The sequence below is a fragment of the Budorcas taxicolor genome, chromosome 5 (genome assembly GCF_023091745.1).
Source record: "Budorcas taxicolor isolate Tak-1 chromosome 5, Takin1.1, whole genome shotgun sequence".
Classification (NCBI taxonomy): Eukaryota; Metazoa; Chordata; class Mammalia; order Artiodactyla; family Bovidae; genus Budorcas; species Budorcas taxicolor.
Window position 1 is genome coordinate 153,357,870 of NC_068914.1, and position 18,228 is coordinate 153,376,097.

Genomic DNA, 18,228 nt, shown 5'->3' on the forward strand with positions numbered 1-18,228 from the left:
GCTCTGGACAAAATCTCTTCCCCTTACTGGCACTTAGTTTCCTGGCCTGCAAAACTCAGATTAGATTGGCATCTCGAAGGATCCTTCCAGCCAGGACAGTCATTCTAGTTGAGGAGTCCCAGCACCCTAACGCGGGTCCACTGAATTTCGCTGGAGGTCTCCCCGCCTGAGGATGAGGCCGTTGCCACGGCAACCAGCCAGGCGTCTTGGTCCCCTGCGTCCCGCTAAGGAAGCTGGGAAGAACCCTGCCCTTACCAAGATGGCGGCGGCCATAGGGCAAGGGGCGGGGTTGAGCGCCGTCCGCCTCTCCAGACCTTTACTCTGTTTCCGCTTTTTCCTGCTAAGGGGGAGCTTCCGTCAATACTTATTCTCTTTCCTGGTTCTGGGAGCCCTGGGAGGCTGGGAGGGAAGGGTTGCTTGCAGGGATCGGGGCAAATACCCAGGGCAGGAAGGCGGGACTTCCGCGTCCCGTCGGAAGTGACGCGACAGTCGCGGCCGCGGACAGGTGGAACGGCAGGTGCGTTCAGGTGCCAGGCTGGCCCGGACCCGTCTGTGGGACTGACGCTTCCGGTGAGCTACAGAGGCAGCTCCTGAGGGCCTGGAGACCCGTGGGGCGGGCTCTGGGATCTGAGCCCCCAGCCCTGGCCTGGAGTCCCCCTCTGTACCTAGTAAGAATCACCTACCCACCCCCCACCCCGGGACAATCCCCCATCGTCCGGAGGGGAGGAGGAGGGCCTGGCTCTCCTGATAGCCGGGGTTGGGGTTGGTATTTAGGCACTCTGGTTTCCTAAGCCCTGCCCTCTTTTCTCATCCCGATCCAGTTCCCCATTCCCCTGCCGAGCTGGGCAGTTAGCCAGCCCACTGAAACTCTCGGAACCATGTTTGCAGACTTGGATTATGACATCGAGGAGGATAAACTGTGAGTATGTTGTTACCCCAAGTCCCACGAGTGCAGGAACCCCAGATCCCCCTAAATCCCTGGACTTTCGAGTTCCACAGACCCTTGCTTCTCAGCGTAAGCTTAGAAGCTGCAGTGAATCCTGCCCTTCCAGGAGCTCACCATCTGTAGGAGGCTGTGGACATATTGAAGTATAATTGCAATTCAGGGCCACAAGGGCCCTGATGGAGAATGACATGGCTACAAGGAGAACCCAGCCAGCTGAGCAGTGCCTCTGCTGGGGTATTCAGGGAAGGCGTCACAGAAGAGGTAGCAATTGAGCCAGGTTTTGAAGGATGAATAAGAATTTCATAAATACACCTTCCTTCCCAGCATAAATGATTAGTGGGGCAGATTTTTTTAAAATTAAGTTAGTTTTCTTGTTAGAATTGGAGAAGGAAATGGCAGCCCACTCCAGTATTCTTGCCTGGAGAATCCCGTAGACAGAGGAGCCTGGCAGGCTCCAGTCCATGGGGTCGCAAAGAGTCGGACACGACTGAGCAACTTCACTTTCTTTCTTTCTGTCACAGAATTGAGCTAGGTTTTGAAGGATGGATAGGAATATCATAAACATACCTTCCTTCCCAACATAAATGATTAGTGGGAGAGATTTTCAAAAATTAAGTTAGCCTCCTTATTAGAATGTATCCTCCCTCAGAGCAAGGACTGAATGCAGTACCTGTCTGCGTCCTCAGCACTGACGGTGCTCAACATCAGCAGGTGGTTAGCAAATGTTTGTCTAGTGAAGAAGAGAATAAATGAGAGCATTTGCCATAAACCATAAATAAGTGCTAATGTATAGTGAAAGTTGAGAGGTAATTGAGCATAACAATTGAGAGATGGGTGATGCATAGGTTAACAGGAGAAGGCTTCCTGGAGGTGGTGGCCTGTGATTTATGTAGCTGAGAAGGTGACAGGAACAGTCTGACTCAACTCTTAGAGGGGGAATGAAGAACAGGGATAGGGACCTATTTTTTTGAGTACCTGCTCTTGGCTGAGTGGTGTTAAGTGGCTTCCATGTACTTTTAAAGTGGCCATTTTTTTTTAATCAAATAATTTTATGAATGAGGAAACTGAGATGCAGAGAGGGTGACTTGCTTATCCGAGACACACAGCTGATATATGGCCAAGTTGGGGTTTGATCCTCCATTAGCATGGATCCAAGAGCTCTGCGGTGTTCCAGCACAAAGTGACAAAATGCTGTCTTTTTGGCCAAATGAGAAAGAGCTTCCCTCTGTAGCACGTGCAGCACTGGGAGGCTCTTGGGGGTTTTGGAGGGCCTGTCTCCATCCCCATCTCCTCCAGTCATTCTTTGTCCAGGACACTCAACTGCACGTACTTCTCTTTCCAGCGGAATCCCTACTGTGCCTGGGAAGGTGACCCTGCAGAAGGATGCTCAGAACCTGATCGGGATCAGCATTGGAGGAGGAGCCCAGTACTGTCCCTGCCTGTATATTGTTCAGGTATTGAGTGCTTTGGAGGCAGGAGGGAGGTGCTGGAGGGGGCGAGCCACCTCCCTACTTGGACATGACAAAGGTTCATTCCTCCACTCTGTAAAGCTGGCTCTTTATTCTCTTCAGAGGGGCTTCCCTGAACACCCCCTTTCAGTAGGTCCGCCCTTGTTTTTCTGTCATTTCAATCTGTTTTTTTTCCTTCTCAGCACTTACCACCATCTGTACTCTCATGGATTTGCTCACTAATTCTGTATCTAGCCACTTTTCCAGACTCTCGGCACTATGAGGGCAGGATCCCAGTTTGCTTGTTCACTGCAGTCAGCATCTCGTACAATGCCTGGCAAATAGTGGACCTTCAGTAACAGTGTTGCCAATGAATCAACAAAACCATCAACCTTTGGTACTAACACAAGTGTGAAGCATAGTAGAAAGCCTAAAAGACTATGAATGGCCTGAGTTTAAATGCAAGCTTCCCTGCTTATTAACTTGTTTACCTTTCTGGGCCTCAGTTTTGTTACCTGGAAATTGGGGATGTAAAATGCGTAGGTCTGAGGATCTTTGGGTTGCTGTGAAGAATGAACTCAACGATGACATCCCACAGTTTCTGGCCCTTAAGCAGCACTCCCTCAATGGCAGCTGTTACTATTTTTATGACAGTTCACTCTCCCAGATGATCTGCCAGCGGCACTTTACAAGTTTGTGGTCCTTATCGCACAGGAGCTGCCCTGGTGATGTTCTGTCATCTGTGACTCACAAGTGGGGACTGGCCTCGTTTACTGTGGGGCTGGTCAGAGTCAGTGATCTCTCTAGTCTTGGAAGGAAGCTTGCTCCCCTAGACATCAGCTTGACCTGGACTCTGCTCTGTTCTAACCTTCTCAGCTAAGTAGCCATTGGTGGCAGACGAGAAACATCAGTCTCTCTGAGGATCTTGCAAAAGAGTCACTTCTAAGGCCTTGAAGATGGAGATTCCCTGGATCTGGTCTTGCCCACTCAGAATGTGGCCTTTACAAGCCCTTTGGCCTCCTCTGACCCAGGAGGTGTTGGGGAGGCCTCCCCCAGGCCTGACCTCCTCAAAATCTGCCTGTTCAGCCTCCTGTGCCACCTCCCCCTCCATCCCCGCCCCCTGCTGAGGGCCAGGTTTGTCCTTAGTGTGAACTGTGATTATAAATAGTAGAATTGATTTTTTTCAAAATTCAGTTTTATTTTTAATCAAAGACTCTCTGACTTGCTTTTAACAAGTCAAGAGTACTAAAAGGCCAATGTCAAATAAGCAGTTCCCTGCTCTACCCCATCTTGCCGCCCTTCCCCCTCCCCAGGCCTGCCTCCACCCAATCCCAGAAGCAACACTGCTTCCCACCCTTTTAGCTGTAGATTCAGGTTGGAGGTCCCATTTTTTCTCAGTAAGATGCTTATCCCGTTACTTCTTGGTCTGTCCCTTGTAAACATCTATCAGCTTCTCTCAGCCAAGGAGACAAGAATTTAACTTTCTTCCCAAACCACTGTTTCCTCCCACTGCATCTTCCTAGCACGGTGACCTTGTCAGTTTTGGTCCAGTCTGTGTCAGTGCAATAGGTATCATGTTTGGGGAATATTTCCTCAGGGCCTGGCCAGGGTATTTTGCAGACACTAGAGTTAAAGCAAGAAAACAGAGGCCCTCCTCTCCACCCCACCCAGAGAGCTCAGAGCACAGTAAGGAGCATTCTAGGTACCGAGCTTAATGGTCTTCTGTGTTTGTACTTTTTCAAAAAATATTTTTATTATGGTGAAATTCACATAGCATACAATAGTGGTTTTAAAGTAGAACAACTCAGTGCTATTTTAGTGCGCTCATGGAATACAGCTACCATCTCTGGTTTCAGAACTGTCTCATCACCCAGACAACCACCCGTGCCCTTGAGTGATCATGTCACATTGACGTTCATTCACGTTGCAGCCCATTTCAGTACTTCCTTCTTTTCATGGCTGAATAGCATCCCACTGGATGGCTAGACCACCATTTGTTTACCCATTCATCTGTTCATGGACATTTGTGTTGTTTGTACCTTTTGGATGTTGCGAATAACACCGCTATAAACATTCATGTCCAGTTTCTGTGTGGACATATGTTTCCATTTCTTTTGGATATAAATCTGGAGCGGAATTTCTAGGTCATATGCTAACTCTGTGTTTAATTTTTTGAGAAAGCCTGTGATTCTTTTCTTAACTCAATCTTCTTTTTTTAAAACAAGTAATTTCTTTTTTTTTTCTTTTTTTTCCATTTGCATTCTCCTTGTGTTTTCAGTACATTTACCGCAAACATTTCCCATCAGCTTTCTGTCCTCCACCGCTGGTCTTTCCTCTTTGAACCACCCCTTCCCTCTCCTCTAGTGGACTGGATTCCCTCATCTCCAGGATCCCTCTTTCTTGGCTTACTTCCCCAAGTTGGTGGAGCATGTTTCCTGTAGCTTTCTGAGAAAGGCTGCTAGGGCGGTCAATTTTTTGAGAACTTGTGTCTCTGGAAGGGTCTCGTTCTGTTTTTTTGTAGTTGTTATTCTCATATTCCTTTCAGTTGACACTTGAGTGGGTCGAATTCAAGAACGAACATCAAGGTTGAAAATAATTTTCACTTAGAAATTGGCTGGTGTCATTTCATTGTCTTTTTGCCATCAGCATAGTTGTCCTGTCTGGTGATGCCAATCTTACTTGTGAGCCTTTATTTGCAGTAACGTGTTTCACTGTTGGCCCATCAGAGCTCCTGGGCACTTCTCTTCGTCCCTGGCATTCTGAAGCATCGTGACGACGGCTCTTGGCGTGATCCTTTCTCTGTCTGTCGAGCTGGAACCTCAAGGGGCAGGTTCATTGGAAACCCCATGTCTTTCTCTTCTGCATCTCACATATTATCCCTGATGCTGTCCTGCTCTCTGTTCCTGCTTTTGGACTCCTGTTGGTTAAACTCTGAGCTTCCTGTTGGTTAAACTCTGGGCTTTCTATTGGTTAAACTCTGGGCTTCCTCCGTTGATCTTTTAATATTCCTTTTCTTGATTTCTGACCATCTCTTTTTTGCTTCCCACTGCTTGGTTTCCAAAGTTCCTTTGGCATTTTCCATTTCAATTATGTTTTGTGTTTTCCTGTTTTCGAAATGATCCTTTTACATCATCCTGTTCTTGTTTTTCAGATCTCTGTGAAGATGTTAATTGCAGTTTTCTTTTTATTTTCATATTATATAAAATGAATATATCTGAAATATGTTTATATTATATAAATATTTCATGTTATATAAATATTAGAATATTTCATATTATTCCATTTATTTTCATAATCTTTCATATTGTTGCCCCTGTTTTGTTCCTGTTTCCTGTGGTTCTTTTTTCTATTTAAATGTTTCGGTGTTTTTCACATGGGACACTTTTTCAAGGGCCCAGTACTCCCCGCCCGTCTTTGTATCTAAGAGCGAGCCCTCACAGTCACGACGGGTCTCACAGTTCTGTGTGGTGGCAGAGTCAGCTGGTGGGTTCCGCTGCGGGGCGTCAGCCAGTCTTCCAGCGCCCACAGAGAGAGGCCTTTCCTGTGGAGCTGTTGGGTGGGGTGGGGCCCCCCCGCCAGGCTCCTGAGGCTCCAGGCTCCAGGTAAGCCTGGCTGCCGGCGTTTGGGGGCCCCACGGAGACTATGGGGCTGTGGGACTCAGCACACACTTTTGTCGCCTGCTCATCCTGAGTGTCTCCCCCTGTCTCTGTCCTTTTAACAGACACATTCAGCCACATTGAGCCAGTGAGCACAGAACCCCCTGGATGGGGTCACTTGGGGAGAAGGGGCTCGTATGTGTGGGGGCCCTTGCTCCTTGGGGACTGCAGTGAGGTTGCAGGAATTGATCAGTGGTGCTTTGGCACCCAGTCAGCTCCGAGCAGTGTTGTTGGAAAATCTAAAGAAATGACTTTGGAGGAACAAAGCCTCCAGTGGGTGTGTAAGGTTGGGTGCAGTTGATATCAGAAAAGGGACGTCTTATCAGTCACATTTACTTCCTGTCCTCCTTCCCTTTCCCCCAAGAAGGTGGGTCATTCATATCTGGCTGTTGGGGTGTTCTCTCCCCTTGCCCTTCTCGCCACGTAAGGGACAGAGTAGAGACCAGGACAGGGCTGGTGCTGGTTGGGGTGGAGGGAATGCCCGCCTGTGCTAGCTTTCTTCCCAGCTTTCCTTTCCTCCCGCCCATCCCCTTCCACACCCACAGGTGTTTGACAACACACCCGCCGCACTGGATGGCACTGTGGCAGCTGGCGATGAGATCACAGGGGTCAATGGCAGGTCAATCAAAGGAAAAACTAAGGTGGAGGTGGCCAAGATGATTCAGGAAGTGAAGGTAAGGCTGCAGCGGCAATTGGGACACTGGCTCTTTTGAGACCTCAAACCTGCCCGAGGCCTCGGTGGGCCTGCAGGGGGCCTGGCCCTCACCCAGCTCCCTCCTCGGCGCCTCAGGGTCTATCACATCCCAGCTCCTGCAGTTTCCCCCAGGGTCGTTTGGGAGATGCTGATTACCTCCAGGACTTGTGCTGGGCCCTGGTGAGAGAGTGGGCACCACGACTCAAAGGCGCTGCCCTTGAGCTCCCAGGGGAGCTGTCAGACTCAGAACCACACCTTGGGGTGAGCCAGCGTGTCCCCAGTCAGGGGTGGAGCTGAAGCTAGAAGTCCATGGTGCACCCACCCGGGTCAGTAGATACCCAGGAAATGTCCTCTGAGCCATGCTGGGCCCAAGAGGGTGTAAGAGGGAAAAAGGCACCCCACCTACCGTTCCCTGTAGCAACTTGCAGTCCTGTGGGTCCTCCTGGGCTTGCACATCCCCCCGGAGACCCCTCTGGGCCCCAGGGCAGCTCCGTGTCCAGCTGCTGGCGTCCTGTTCAGCAGGCCAGACTGCACTGCCTGTTTCCTGCCTCTCCCACCCTGCTCTATGCCAAGGCCTCTCCCTACAGAGCCCCTCTTTCCCGCCATGCCCAAAAGCATGCAGCCCTTCTGCCATGTTTTTGGAGATTTTTGCTGCTGGTAGCTCTTGCGAAACCAAAACAGTGAAGAAGGCGCAAAGCCGCAGGATGATTTAACGCTCTGAGAGTCAAGCATCCAGCTGCCCGCTGAGCTCGGTCGAGTGTTTGGGCTCCCTCACCCCATCCAGCCAGACCTCTCCTCACTTCCCTCCTGTCCTCTGTGTCTTAAAGGCCTGGTACCAGCATCCCTGACAGTCCGTCTTCTTACCTTAGCCCCGGACCCACGGCTTCCACCCTCTCCCCTTTGTTCTCCTCTTCTGCTCCGCCTGGTGTGGAGTTTACTGCCCTGCCATTTCCTGTTGCGCAGAGGAGCGCATCATGGGAGGTGGTGGGCCATGTTTCATTCTGATACAGAGCTGGGGTGCGTGTGCCCCCGCTCTGGATCCCTTTTCTCATTTCCCCCGTCCCTACCCACCAGAACCCTCCTTGTCCTCCCGAGCCTGTCTCACGCCAGCCTCTCACATTACCCATGAGAATAGGAGCTCTTGGCAGGTGCACGTGGCCTTTCCATTGCCTGGGGACTCCCCAGCCCCCACGTTTGGCAGACATCTGGGCACCCATCTCACCAGTGCCCTGCAGGAGGGAAGGAGCTGCTTGTGGTCGCACGGCTGGAGCAGAGCCCAGATCTGGTCCCACCTTGGTGCTCCTTCCTCCCCTACAGCCGTGCTCCGCAGTGGCCCTGAGCACCCTGCAAGGCAGCCTTCTGCACGCCCCCCACCCCACCGACTCATGGCCTCAGTTCACTCTGGTTTCCCTTCAGGATGCAGCTTTAAAATCCTGTTTTGTATCTGAATGAATTCAGCCCCCAGCTCAAGGGTCTTAGGATTTCAAGCATGAGACTGACCGTGGTGGCCTCACGTGGTCAGGGCAGCCTTCTCGAGGGAGGCCTGCTATTTCTCGTCCAGTCACTGGACTGCGATTGGTGTAATTCTGCAAATTGCATCGGCCACTCCTGCTGGCCTCGGGCTCTGGGGGGCTGTGGCCACCCGCGTACCTGCTCCCCAGCACCCCCAGCACCTGACACAGAGACAGTGCTCGGACATGTTTGCGGGGCGAATGGCAGGACTCCTGAGAAGGGGGCTGGTTTAGAAGACCCTCTCAGAGGACAGGAAAGTGGCCTGGCAGAGGTCTGCACTGTGGCCGTGGCATGGGGGAGGGCAGGGGCACGCAGTGTCACAGACCACCCTGCTGTGAGCTCTGTGACCCCAGGGACCCTGTCTGCCCTGTCCCTGCCGATTTTCTGGGGCCTGGTGGGTGGAGAGAGGAGGAGGAACCCTTTCCCAGTGCTCAGGATTCCTTGATGACCACAGATACCAGGGCAAACAGGCCTACTCAGAGAAGGGGCTGGGGCCCAGGGGCTCTGTCACAGCTCTGCTGTCCTCTTCCAGGGGGAGGTGACCATCCACTACAACAAGCTGCAGGCGGACCCCAAGCAGGGCATGTCCCTGGACATTGGTAAGCAGTGCCAGGGCAGTGGCGTCCAGGGGCTCCGCAAGCCCCCGTTCTGTCTCCTTGTGACAGTGCATCAGTGGTCCCGTGGCTGTGCCCTCTGACCCTCCGACCAAGCCAACCCAGAGCAGCTGGGAGGACCCAGGGGTGCTCCCCGGAACCCGTCTCTGGTTTCTCCCTGCCTGATGGTTCACTCCCCTATCTCCCCCGACCACCTGCTCTGGTGCCTTCATGCCGTAGGGCAGCCCTCCAGCTCACTAGGCCCAGTCCCTCACCACTCTGAAAGGGGAGGGCAGCCCAGCCCTGCCTGGTACCGCCTGCCCACCTGCACACCCCACTCAACCCTGGCCTCTTCTGCCCACCTGCTGCCAGAAAGCCTTAGGGTCTGGACAGGCCCTCAGGTTTGGGGCAGAGGCCAGTCCTTCTGCCCACAGCATGCCCTGGGACATATCACCTCCTGCTCGGGGGCTGGGCCTTGGCTCTGTAGATGCTTCCAGGCTCAGGAGCCAGATGGTAGCTTCGAGGTCCTCTGGACCAGCCACCTCATTGCACACCAGAGCCCGGGACCCAGGGAGGCACTGTGCCCCCAGGTGAAAGCCCACCCAGATCTCTTGGCTCTGGGGCCCAGCACCCTTTTCCTCCACCCTTGGGCCACAGTTGCCTTCTGGTTTTTAAGAAAAGAGGCCAGTGTCAGGCCTAGGCAGCTCTGGACTTCAGTGGGAGTCGATAGCCACTTTGAGTGCCAGACCTTCAATTAAGTGCCTTACATACTTATTGTTTCCAGGCTCCCAACACCTCTCTCAAGTAGAGAGTGAAAAGGGCAGGGAGCCCAGAAAGCCCATAACCCCCCGCCAGGACCCTCCCTACTTCATAGTCACCCCCACCCCAAACCCCAGTTCCGGCCCTGCTGTTGCTCCCAGTGAGTCGTGATGGAGCAGGATTGGCCCCGGGGGCCCAGACTCCACCTCATGAGTCCTTTTCTCACCTGGTCCCAGTGCTGAAGAAGGTGAAGCATCGGCTGGTCGAGAACATGAGCTCGGGGACAGCAGATGCTCTTGGTCTGAGCCGGGCCATCCTGTGCAATGGTGAGCCCCCTTCTCCCAGCCCCACCACTGGTCCCAGGGGACTTAGGCCCAGGCCTCCGGGGGTCGGGTGCCACGGCTGCCCACCAGACCTGTATGTGTCCCGCTGGCCTGGGCCAGGCCTCTGCTGGTGGGGCCGATACTCACCATCTCTCTGCCTCCCTGGAGGCCTCTCTAAGCTCCCACAGATCACCCACAGTGCACAGTGAAGGCCTCTTACAGCCCATGTCCTCCCGCTTTCCAGCAAGGGTTCACAGACAGGCCCAAGTCACAGATGAGAGACTCCTGGTGGGGAGGTGCCTCCTGCCAAGCTCCCCAAGCTGGTGCCTTCGCCACTGCCCCCCAGCTGCTCTCACACAGAGAGGCCTCCCCCACCCCAGCCCCAGTTCTACCCTGTGCCCTCTCGTCACCCCAGCACGTCCCGGCTGCTCCCGGGCTGCTTACCCGGCCCCCCCGCCTCTCTCCAGGAGGTGGTGCTGCTGCCCAGCAATTCCTGCTCAGACCTGGAGGTGGCTGCGTTCGCCTCCCGGAGCGGGAAAACCGAGTACATGCACATTCACACCCACACATGCCTGTGCACACACAACTCTCTCCCCACACGTTCACACCCACCCATGCGTGTGCACACGCGCTCTCCCCGGGGGGTGGGGGAACCAGTGAAACACTCAGTCCCGCTCCCGCCGTCACCAGCCCGAGTTTATAAATAGCAGCAGCTCTGCTGTGTACGTGTGGGGACAGATATAAATACCAATATAAATTGTAGGCTCAGCTGGGCGCACTGGGCTTTATTGGCTGGGACATCGGGGGTGGGGTCTGAGCTTGTTCCAGAGGGTGTACAAAAGTGGCGGCTGCTATTTCCAGCTTCTTGGTGCCTATAAATCCCTGTTACTGTAGTTACCATGCGTCGAGATGAAATTAGAACTGGTTGTTGTGTTTTTTCCCCCCCAAACCTTGCAATTTCCCCAGCCTTAAATAGGGTTTCTAAAATTGAAGCTGTCATGATGTCCCATGACCCAGCTAAAAACAACAGCACGGCGCTTACGTGGCTCCTTCACTGCCAGGCTGGCCGGGCGCTGGGGCGCTGGGGCGCTGGGGCGCTGGGGCGCTGGGGCCTGGAGGCCAGCCCAGTGGCTGAAGCCTCTGAAGACCTCTAAGGAGCGCCCCACCAACCCCTAGAACCCAAACCCTCCTCCCTGACAGCCTGACACACACTGCATTCTCTGCCCAGATTTAAGAATCCAGACCTGGCTTCTACAACCCTTCCTCTCCTCCCACTCAGAAAACCCTGGCCCAGGTCAGCACAGGAAACTGAGGGGGCAGAGGGCACTCTGGCCTGCACAGCCCTCGCTGCGCACCTTTAGGCAAGTTGCTTTACCTGTCTGAACCTTGGTTTTCCCTATAAGATGGGGGAAGTAATCTGCCCCAAAAAGCTCATATGGAGAAAGGACTGAGCTGGGTGGAGGGCTCCAGTGAGGCCCGGCTCTGTCTTAGGAGGCCCTGGGCCAGGCAGCCACCAGCATGGACCCTGCCCCGCACTTGCTGCCCGTGCTCCTAGTGGGGAGGTGGGTGTGGGCCTCACCCTTATCAGAGTGGAGGAGGGTGGTGATCACTGCTGGCCAGAGCCCCGCCCCACCCTGATCTGGAATGCAGCCCCGGCCCTGGTCATCCACTTGTTCCTATCTTGAGCCCTGGAGGTGAGGCAGCTGCCCCCATCCCTCACCTGGCAGCCCTTACCGCCCCTGCCAGCCGTGGCCTGGCCACTGTCACCGCTAGACCAGGAGCCTGGAAAGCACCACTCAGATTTCATTCACCAAGGTCATTCCCTGGCCCAACACGGGGTCTGGCACATAGTGGGTGCAGGATAAACACCTGTGAAGCCAGTGAAGACGATCGCCAAGGCCCACTCCAGTGCAAGCTCTTCCTCAAAGCCCTTCCTGCCTTTCTCTCCCCTCCCAGATTGCTGTCCCTTCTGAGCTGCCAGGTGGTGGTGGGCTGCCTTGAGCCTACCTTAAGAGTTACTGTCATGCATCCGGTCTCTCCCACTTGTCTCTGACTGCCTTGCTTCCTGGCCGTCGGCAGGGCATGTGTTGGAAGTTCTGGCCAGGTCCTTGACTGCTAGGCAGGGGCTTGCCTTCCAACGGCCTTGGGCAGTTACCCTTGGGCATGGCCTTGGGGAGGGCCCAATCCGGTTTTCACTCCTCACTTCTGGAAGCACCCACATCCTTGTCACCATGTCCCAGCCTCCTGGGGTGGTGCTTATCACAGCCTCCTGAGGGTCGCCCTGCTGTCCCGCCTTGTCTGGATGTACTGGGCTCGTCACAAAACACCTGCGAGCCCAGCCGCCCTGAGGTGCCCAGTCCCCATCCCTGGGACCCTGTCCTGTGCTGTTCCTGGTTCTTCTCTGGGGGCCACCTCGCCTCTCCCAAGCCTGGCTCCAGTGATCCCTGGGTCTCTCCCCTCACCCCTGGCTCTCTGATCCCCACAGATGGGCTCGTCAAGAGGCTGGAGGAGCTGGAGCGGACCGCCGAGCTGTATAAAGGTGGGCAGGCACACCCTCCCGCCAGCAGCCCTGGGTGGGTGGGGTACTGCACCAGAAGTGCCCGGCCCGGGTTCTCCCCCAGGTGGAGCTCTGGAGCCCTGCTCTAAACGTGATGGCAGTGAGGGGCAGGGTGCCAGCCACACAATTCTAGGACCGTAGTCATTAAAAATTCTTAAGAAAATCTAAAGACCTGCTTTTTCTGATTATAAAAGTAACATGTGCCCATAAAAAAGAACGGCACACGTAAACCGAGTGAGAGAAGTCTGAACCTCAGGGACAGTGTGGGCCTCGGGTGGGGTGGGGGTTTGGAGGCCGTGTCCTGTACCAATGTCATCCCCACCGTGTGGTCCTGTCCCTCTCGTTTTGGGTCTTTCCCACAGGGATGACAGAACACACCAAGAACCTCCTCCGGGCCTTTTACGAGCTGTCACAGACGCACCGGGGTAAGGACGCCCTGAACCTGCTGCATGACCCTGGGAAAAACCCTGCACTCTGGGCTCAGCAACTCCCTACACCCCACGGGGAGGGTGAGGGCAAGCTTCTCTCTGGGGCCTTTCTGCTGCCCAAGCTCAAGCAGACCCTGCAGCATCTGACCTCATGTCAGATTTGGGGGTGTGATGGTGATGGGGCCAGCGGGGAGCCTCTCGTCCAGCTAGGCTTCTGTGGGGTGCAGAAGTTCCCCGTGCAGGCTCTGTCCTGTCTATACTGCTGCTTACAATGTACAAGGCCTTTTCTTATTCCTGATCATGTTTCCTACACGTTTGTTAGCTTCAGTTAATCCCATTTTACAGCTGGGAAGACAAAGCCCAGGTAGAAATAGCAGTAACCGAGCTCCTTAGGTGCAGGGTTGGCCTTAGGACCAGATTCCTAGACCAGTACTCTGCTCCCAGACAGTTTAACCTACTCCACTTTGACCCTGTCTTCCTCGCATGGTCTGGTCACTTTAGGAACCAGGTCAGCTCCTTGGATGTAGACCCACCTTCCTTGGGGGTACAGGTCCAGCTCTTAGGGGTGTAGAGCCACCTTTCTTGAGGTTTAGACCCACCTCCCTGGGATGTAGACCACCAGCAGACCTCAACCTCCGACCCGCCACGCCCCCCACCATGCTTCTCCCCAACAAATCCCTGGCTTCTCCGTTAAGGGGTCAAGTAGGGGCGGCCTTCAGGACAAACTTGTCACGCAGCCTTTGGGGACGTGTTCTCTGTGATCGGGGTGCGGGAGCCCCAGCCCGCTGCGAGTGAGGCTTTTGTGAAGTTCGCCGATGCCCACCGCAGCATCGAGAAGTTTGGCATCCGGCTCCTGAAGACCATCAAGCCGGTAGGTCACGTGGAGCGTGCGTGGGTCCGTAGGTGAGCGGGGAGGAGCAGTGTGGCCAGCGGAGAGTGTCTTGTTCTGGAGGCGGAGCACCTAGGGGCTGGTTTGGGGTGGGCTGCTACAGCTGACCGTGGCTGAGTCCTTCTTCCTCCACGACCTCAGCACTGACCTCCAGGCTGGTTTCTGGCCCTGGCCCCACCAGAGTTACAACTTGCCCTTGGCCTGGGCTGTCTCCTCCTCGGAATGGACAGGGCAGTCGGGGAGCTGCCTTCGGCTCTGACACCTGAGTCCACTAGAAGGGTGGACGCACCAGTGCCATTCCTTGTTGCCCTCTCCAGCCTTCACCCGCCCTTGCCCAGGGGGCCTGAGCGTCCACCCCACCTCCCCTTCCAGATGCTGGCAGACCTGAACACGTACCTCAACAAAGCCATCCCGGACACTCGCCTTACCATCAAGAAGTACCTGGACGTGAAGTTTGAGTACCTGGTAAGTGTGCCCCGGCCTCCTGGGGGGGGCGGTGGTGTGGGCCCGGCCTGCTAGGGTCAGAGCCCACCTAGAGGTTTGTTCCTCTTCAGTCGGCCGCTTGACGGCCAGCAGGTCAGGGCCGGGACCTTGGTGACACCTGACTGGGGACGTGGCGCCAGGGCCCTAGGGAGGTGTTCGGGGCTCAGGCAGCAGCCTAGGCCCTGCCTTGACTCTTCAGAGAGCTCTGGGGTGGGTGGCGCCCTTGCTCGGGACCCACTCTGACCCCATGGGAATTTTCTTCAGTCACCCTTTAACAGTGGATCAGTCTAGCTCACTGGTTGTAACGTGGATTTTCATGAGTCTTATGTTCAAATGGTAATTCTGCGGTCAAAGGAGTTGAGGAAAAATACTCCACTGAGCAGGCCCAGGTCCTTTGCTTCAGGACTTGTCAGAGCCTTCGATAGACCCATGTGTAACGTGGGTCTTCAGGGGCTTCCTCAAGTTCTTTGGATCCTGAATCCTTTAGCCCAGAGCATCTGTTGGGACTTGGGTGTAAACACTGGGCTCTCGGGCCCTTTCCATCGTCCCTGATGAGTGCCCTCACCACCCTGAGCCTCCAGGGCAAGGGCCAGCCTCTCCCCACACGTCTCAGCTCTTTCCAGCTCAGGGTGTGCAGGGCCCACAAGGCCTGGCACGGCTGCTCCTCTGGGTGGCCAAGGGCTCCAGGGGGGCATGGGAGGAACTGGGGCCATCGGTGCGCACCCAGGCGGTGCAGCCCCCCTGACAGCCTGGCCTCACCCGCCCCACAGTCCTACTGCCTGAAGGTCAAGGAGATGGACGACGAGGAGTACAGCTGCATTGTGAGTGGGGTGGGGGAGCATGGCCCTAGTCCTGGAGTGGCTCGGGGTGCACACGCCTCTCCCTGCCCACCTCACAGAGCCCCAAGAGCATCCTGGGCCTGCCAGGGACACGGGGTGGGGCGGGCCTGCCCAGGAGAGGCCTGGGGACTTGGCCAGGCTCCTGTTTGTGCAGATCTGGGGGCTGTCCTTCCCTCCCTCCCTGTGGCCTCTGCAGGCCTCCCAAGTGCTGGCCATTTTTGCCGTGGAACCATCCCCACGGCCTGCTCCCAGACCAGCTGCCCTCTAGACTTGGTGAGGCTCCTGCAGGAAAAAAAAAAAAAATGCCCTTCCTCTCACTGCTGAGAGCCGGGTTTTTTTCACTTGCTACTTTGTAATATTTCTGATAGCAGGGTCCATCTGTGACTCAACACTCATTTAATGTGGCAAGAGTCTGGGGTTTGTTTTTGTTTTTGTTTTCACAAAGCTATCCCTAAGCACTTCTAGCAACTGCAGGCATCTCAGAAACGGGGAACGGTGGCAGCTTTGAAAAGTGCCGTGTGGTGGGGGGTTGCGAACTGGCGGGTTCTCTGCAGCCTCCCTGCCGCCACCCCCCGACCCCTGCCGCCTGCCCAGGGTCCCTGACGTGCTTCCCCCGGGCCCAGGCCCTCGGGGAACCCCTGTACCGCGTGAGCACAGGCAACTACGAGTACCGCCTGATCCTACGCTGCCGTCAGGAGGCCCGCGCCCGCTTCTCCCAGATGCGCAAAGACGTGTTGGAAAAGATGGAGCTGCTCGACCAGAAGCATGGTGAGGGGCTGCGAGGCCTCCCGACACCATCCTCCTCCCCATTTCAGAGAGGTCCAGCACTCACCCGAGCTCCCAGGGACAGCCCGTGGCAGACTGGCTCTGAGTCAGACCCGAGATGGGAGCGTCCCAGAGCTTGGCCAGGGTGGGACTGGCCGTGTCCCGTGGACTCCTTGGGGTGTAGTCCCACCATCCCCAAGCCCTACCCCACCCCGGCAGTTCTCTTCCACTCCCTGAACTAGGAGCAGGGAGGCCTGGGTACTGTGCAGAGCTGGGCAGCCCTGGCTGGCCTGGCCCCCTCCGAGGGTACCAGGGGGCAGTGAGGTGCATGAAAGGGAAGCCCAAGGGTGGCGGAGTCGGTGGGGCCCTGCATGCAGGCAGCCTGGCCCACCGGCGCCGTCTGCCGCCCCTCCCGCCCCAGTCCAGGACATCGTGTTCCAGCTGCAGCGCTTCGTGTCCACCATGTCCAAGTACTACAACGACTGCTACTCGGTGCTGCGTGGCGCCGACGTCTTCCCCATCGAGGTGGACCTGGCTCACACCACACTGGCCTATGGCCTCAGCCAGGACGAGTTCACGGACGGCGAGGATGAGGAGGACGAAGACGAGGAGGACACGGCAGCCGGGGAGCCGCCCAGGGATTCGCGAGGGGCTGCCGGGCCCCTGGACAAGGGCGGGAGCTGGTGTAACTCCTGAGTGCCCCCTCGGGGTGTGGGTCCAGGGGGCAGGGTGAGCGGGAGGACGCAGCACGGGAGTGGGGGCGGGGCCGCCGCACGACAGGGTGTGCAGCGCATAAAGGCCTGCTGGCTTGGGGCGCGTGCCTCCCTGCTGCTCTGTCCTGCACAGCGAACCCGGGTTGCCCCCCCAGGATGGGCTCTGGGGCCGTGGCCTGGGCCCTCGGCCCTGGCCCCCTCCCTCTCCACCCCTCACCTCCACCCCTAGCTCCCCAGCCAGCCAGAGAGCTTAGTCTCCCGACCTGCCTTAGGAAGGAGAGAGAGGGCAGAAAGGAAGAGGGGTCGGAGGTGGCAGGATTCCAGGATTCGTTGCTCGTGGGCACCTCCGCCGGCCCCACCCCGAGCCTGCCAGGAGTCGGGGGCCCGCAGGTGGCCAGCCGAGCTGGGGTCAGCGTTGCACCCTCGCCTCTCTTTAGGCTGGCCCCACCCCCGTCCACACTCACCTCGGCAGCCTTTATTTATTTTATTCCCCTGGCTCAGCCACTTCCCTGGGGAGGCCTGGGCACTGGGCCTGTATTGAATAAACACAAACCCAGATGGAGCCAGGCTCTTTGCAGTGGCCTCAGACCCTCTCTCCCCTCGGTGTCCCCTCTTCGGCTGCCCTGATCACGGAGGGGGCAACACGGCTCACCAACATTGCCGTTATGGCACTGACTCCTCACAGCAGTTCTTTGGATGAACACTGCTGTCCCCATGTACAGATGGGAAACTGAGGCTGAGAAGAGGCTTGCTCAAGGCCCCTTGGTGTATGGGGAAGAAGTGAGATTTGGACTCAGATCTGTCAAGTTCAGAAGACTCCACTTTCCCCACTGCCTCCCAGGCTTTCTGCTCTGTGGAGCCTTTTATCCTCTCTCCTCTGTGACCCTTGAACTAAACCTTTATTTGGGGAAAGACGGGACAGATACTGGGTCAGGCAGATTCAAGGCCCCAAATGAGGAGAGAGTTAAGGGTGCCTTGGCCATTCCAGGCCACCTGTTCTGCCAGGGCCAAAGGGGAGGGACCCAGTGGGTGGTGCCACGCTAGTACTCCATGTCTTTGCTTCTCCTGGACAGCTCTGGCCCACACCTGTGATCCTAGTGGGATTATTAATAGTGACCCTTGTCACCATCAGAGTGTCCCTGTTTGGAAAATGAAATTTGTGCTCATCCGGAGAACAGGAGGGGTGCAAGAGGCTGTGAGAGGTGGGTAGAGCCCACAGTGGCCAAGGAGGGGGTGGTTTCCTGCTTATTAGGTTTGCATGTGTGGGTCTCGGGCAGAGATGCCAATGGGATCCTCAGGCAGGATTGGGAGCTTGGAGAGAGGGACCAGCTGTCGCTGCGTGTGCTCCCTTCGAGCCATCAGACTGCATCACCTCTCTGAAGGGGCAGCCAGCAGGGAGGCCAAGGGCACAGACAAGCTGGCAGCCTAGGTTCGAGGCACAGCTCCTGTGACCCTGAGCTACCACCTTACCTCCTGGGCCTCAGTTTCCCTACCTGTGAGTGTGGCTGGTGAGGGTACCTTCCTCCTTGGGTCCTTAGGAGGATGAGTTAACCTTTGTGAAGAGCATAGCATGGTGCCTGGCACAGTCGGTGCTATATTCGTTGAATAAGATGTAGTCACTGC

At 56.0% G+C, this 18,228-nt stretch overlaps 1 protein-coding gene across 3 annotated transcripts; it reads left to right on the plus strand.

Moving 5' to 3' along the window:
- The first annotated feature begins 394 nt into the window (after positions 1-394).
- On the plus strand, positions 395-17,693 carry PICK1 (protein interacting with PRKCA 1). Of its 3 annotated transcripts, none has more exons than XM_052639651.1 (13): positions 395-517; positions 822-919; positions 2,289-2,400; positions 6,596-6,724; positions 8,789-8,855; positions 9,845-9,934; positions 12,417-12,470; positions 12,851-12,913; positions 13,654-13,787; positions 14,178-14,270; positions 15,059-15,109; positions 15,751-15,895; positions 16,314-17,693. In XM_052639651.1, exons 2-13 carry the CDS (start codon positions 879-881, stop codon positions 16,586-16,588), a joined length of 1,254 nt encoding a protein of 417 aa, XP_052495611.1. In that variant the 5' UTR covers positions 395-517; positions 822-878; the 3' UTR covers positions 16,589-17,693. The 3 variants fall into 3 exon arrangements, with proteins under 3 accessions (XP_052495611.1, XP_052495609.1, XP_052495610.1); XM_052639649.1 differs by having other exon boundaries at positions 406-668; positions 16,314-17,692; XM_052639650.1 differs by having other exon boundaries at positions 406-570; positions 16,314-17,692.
- The last annotated feature ends 535 nt before the right edge of the window (positions 17,694-18,228 follow it).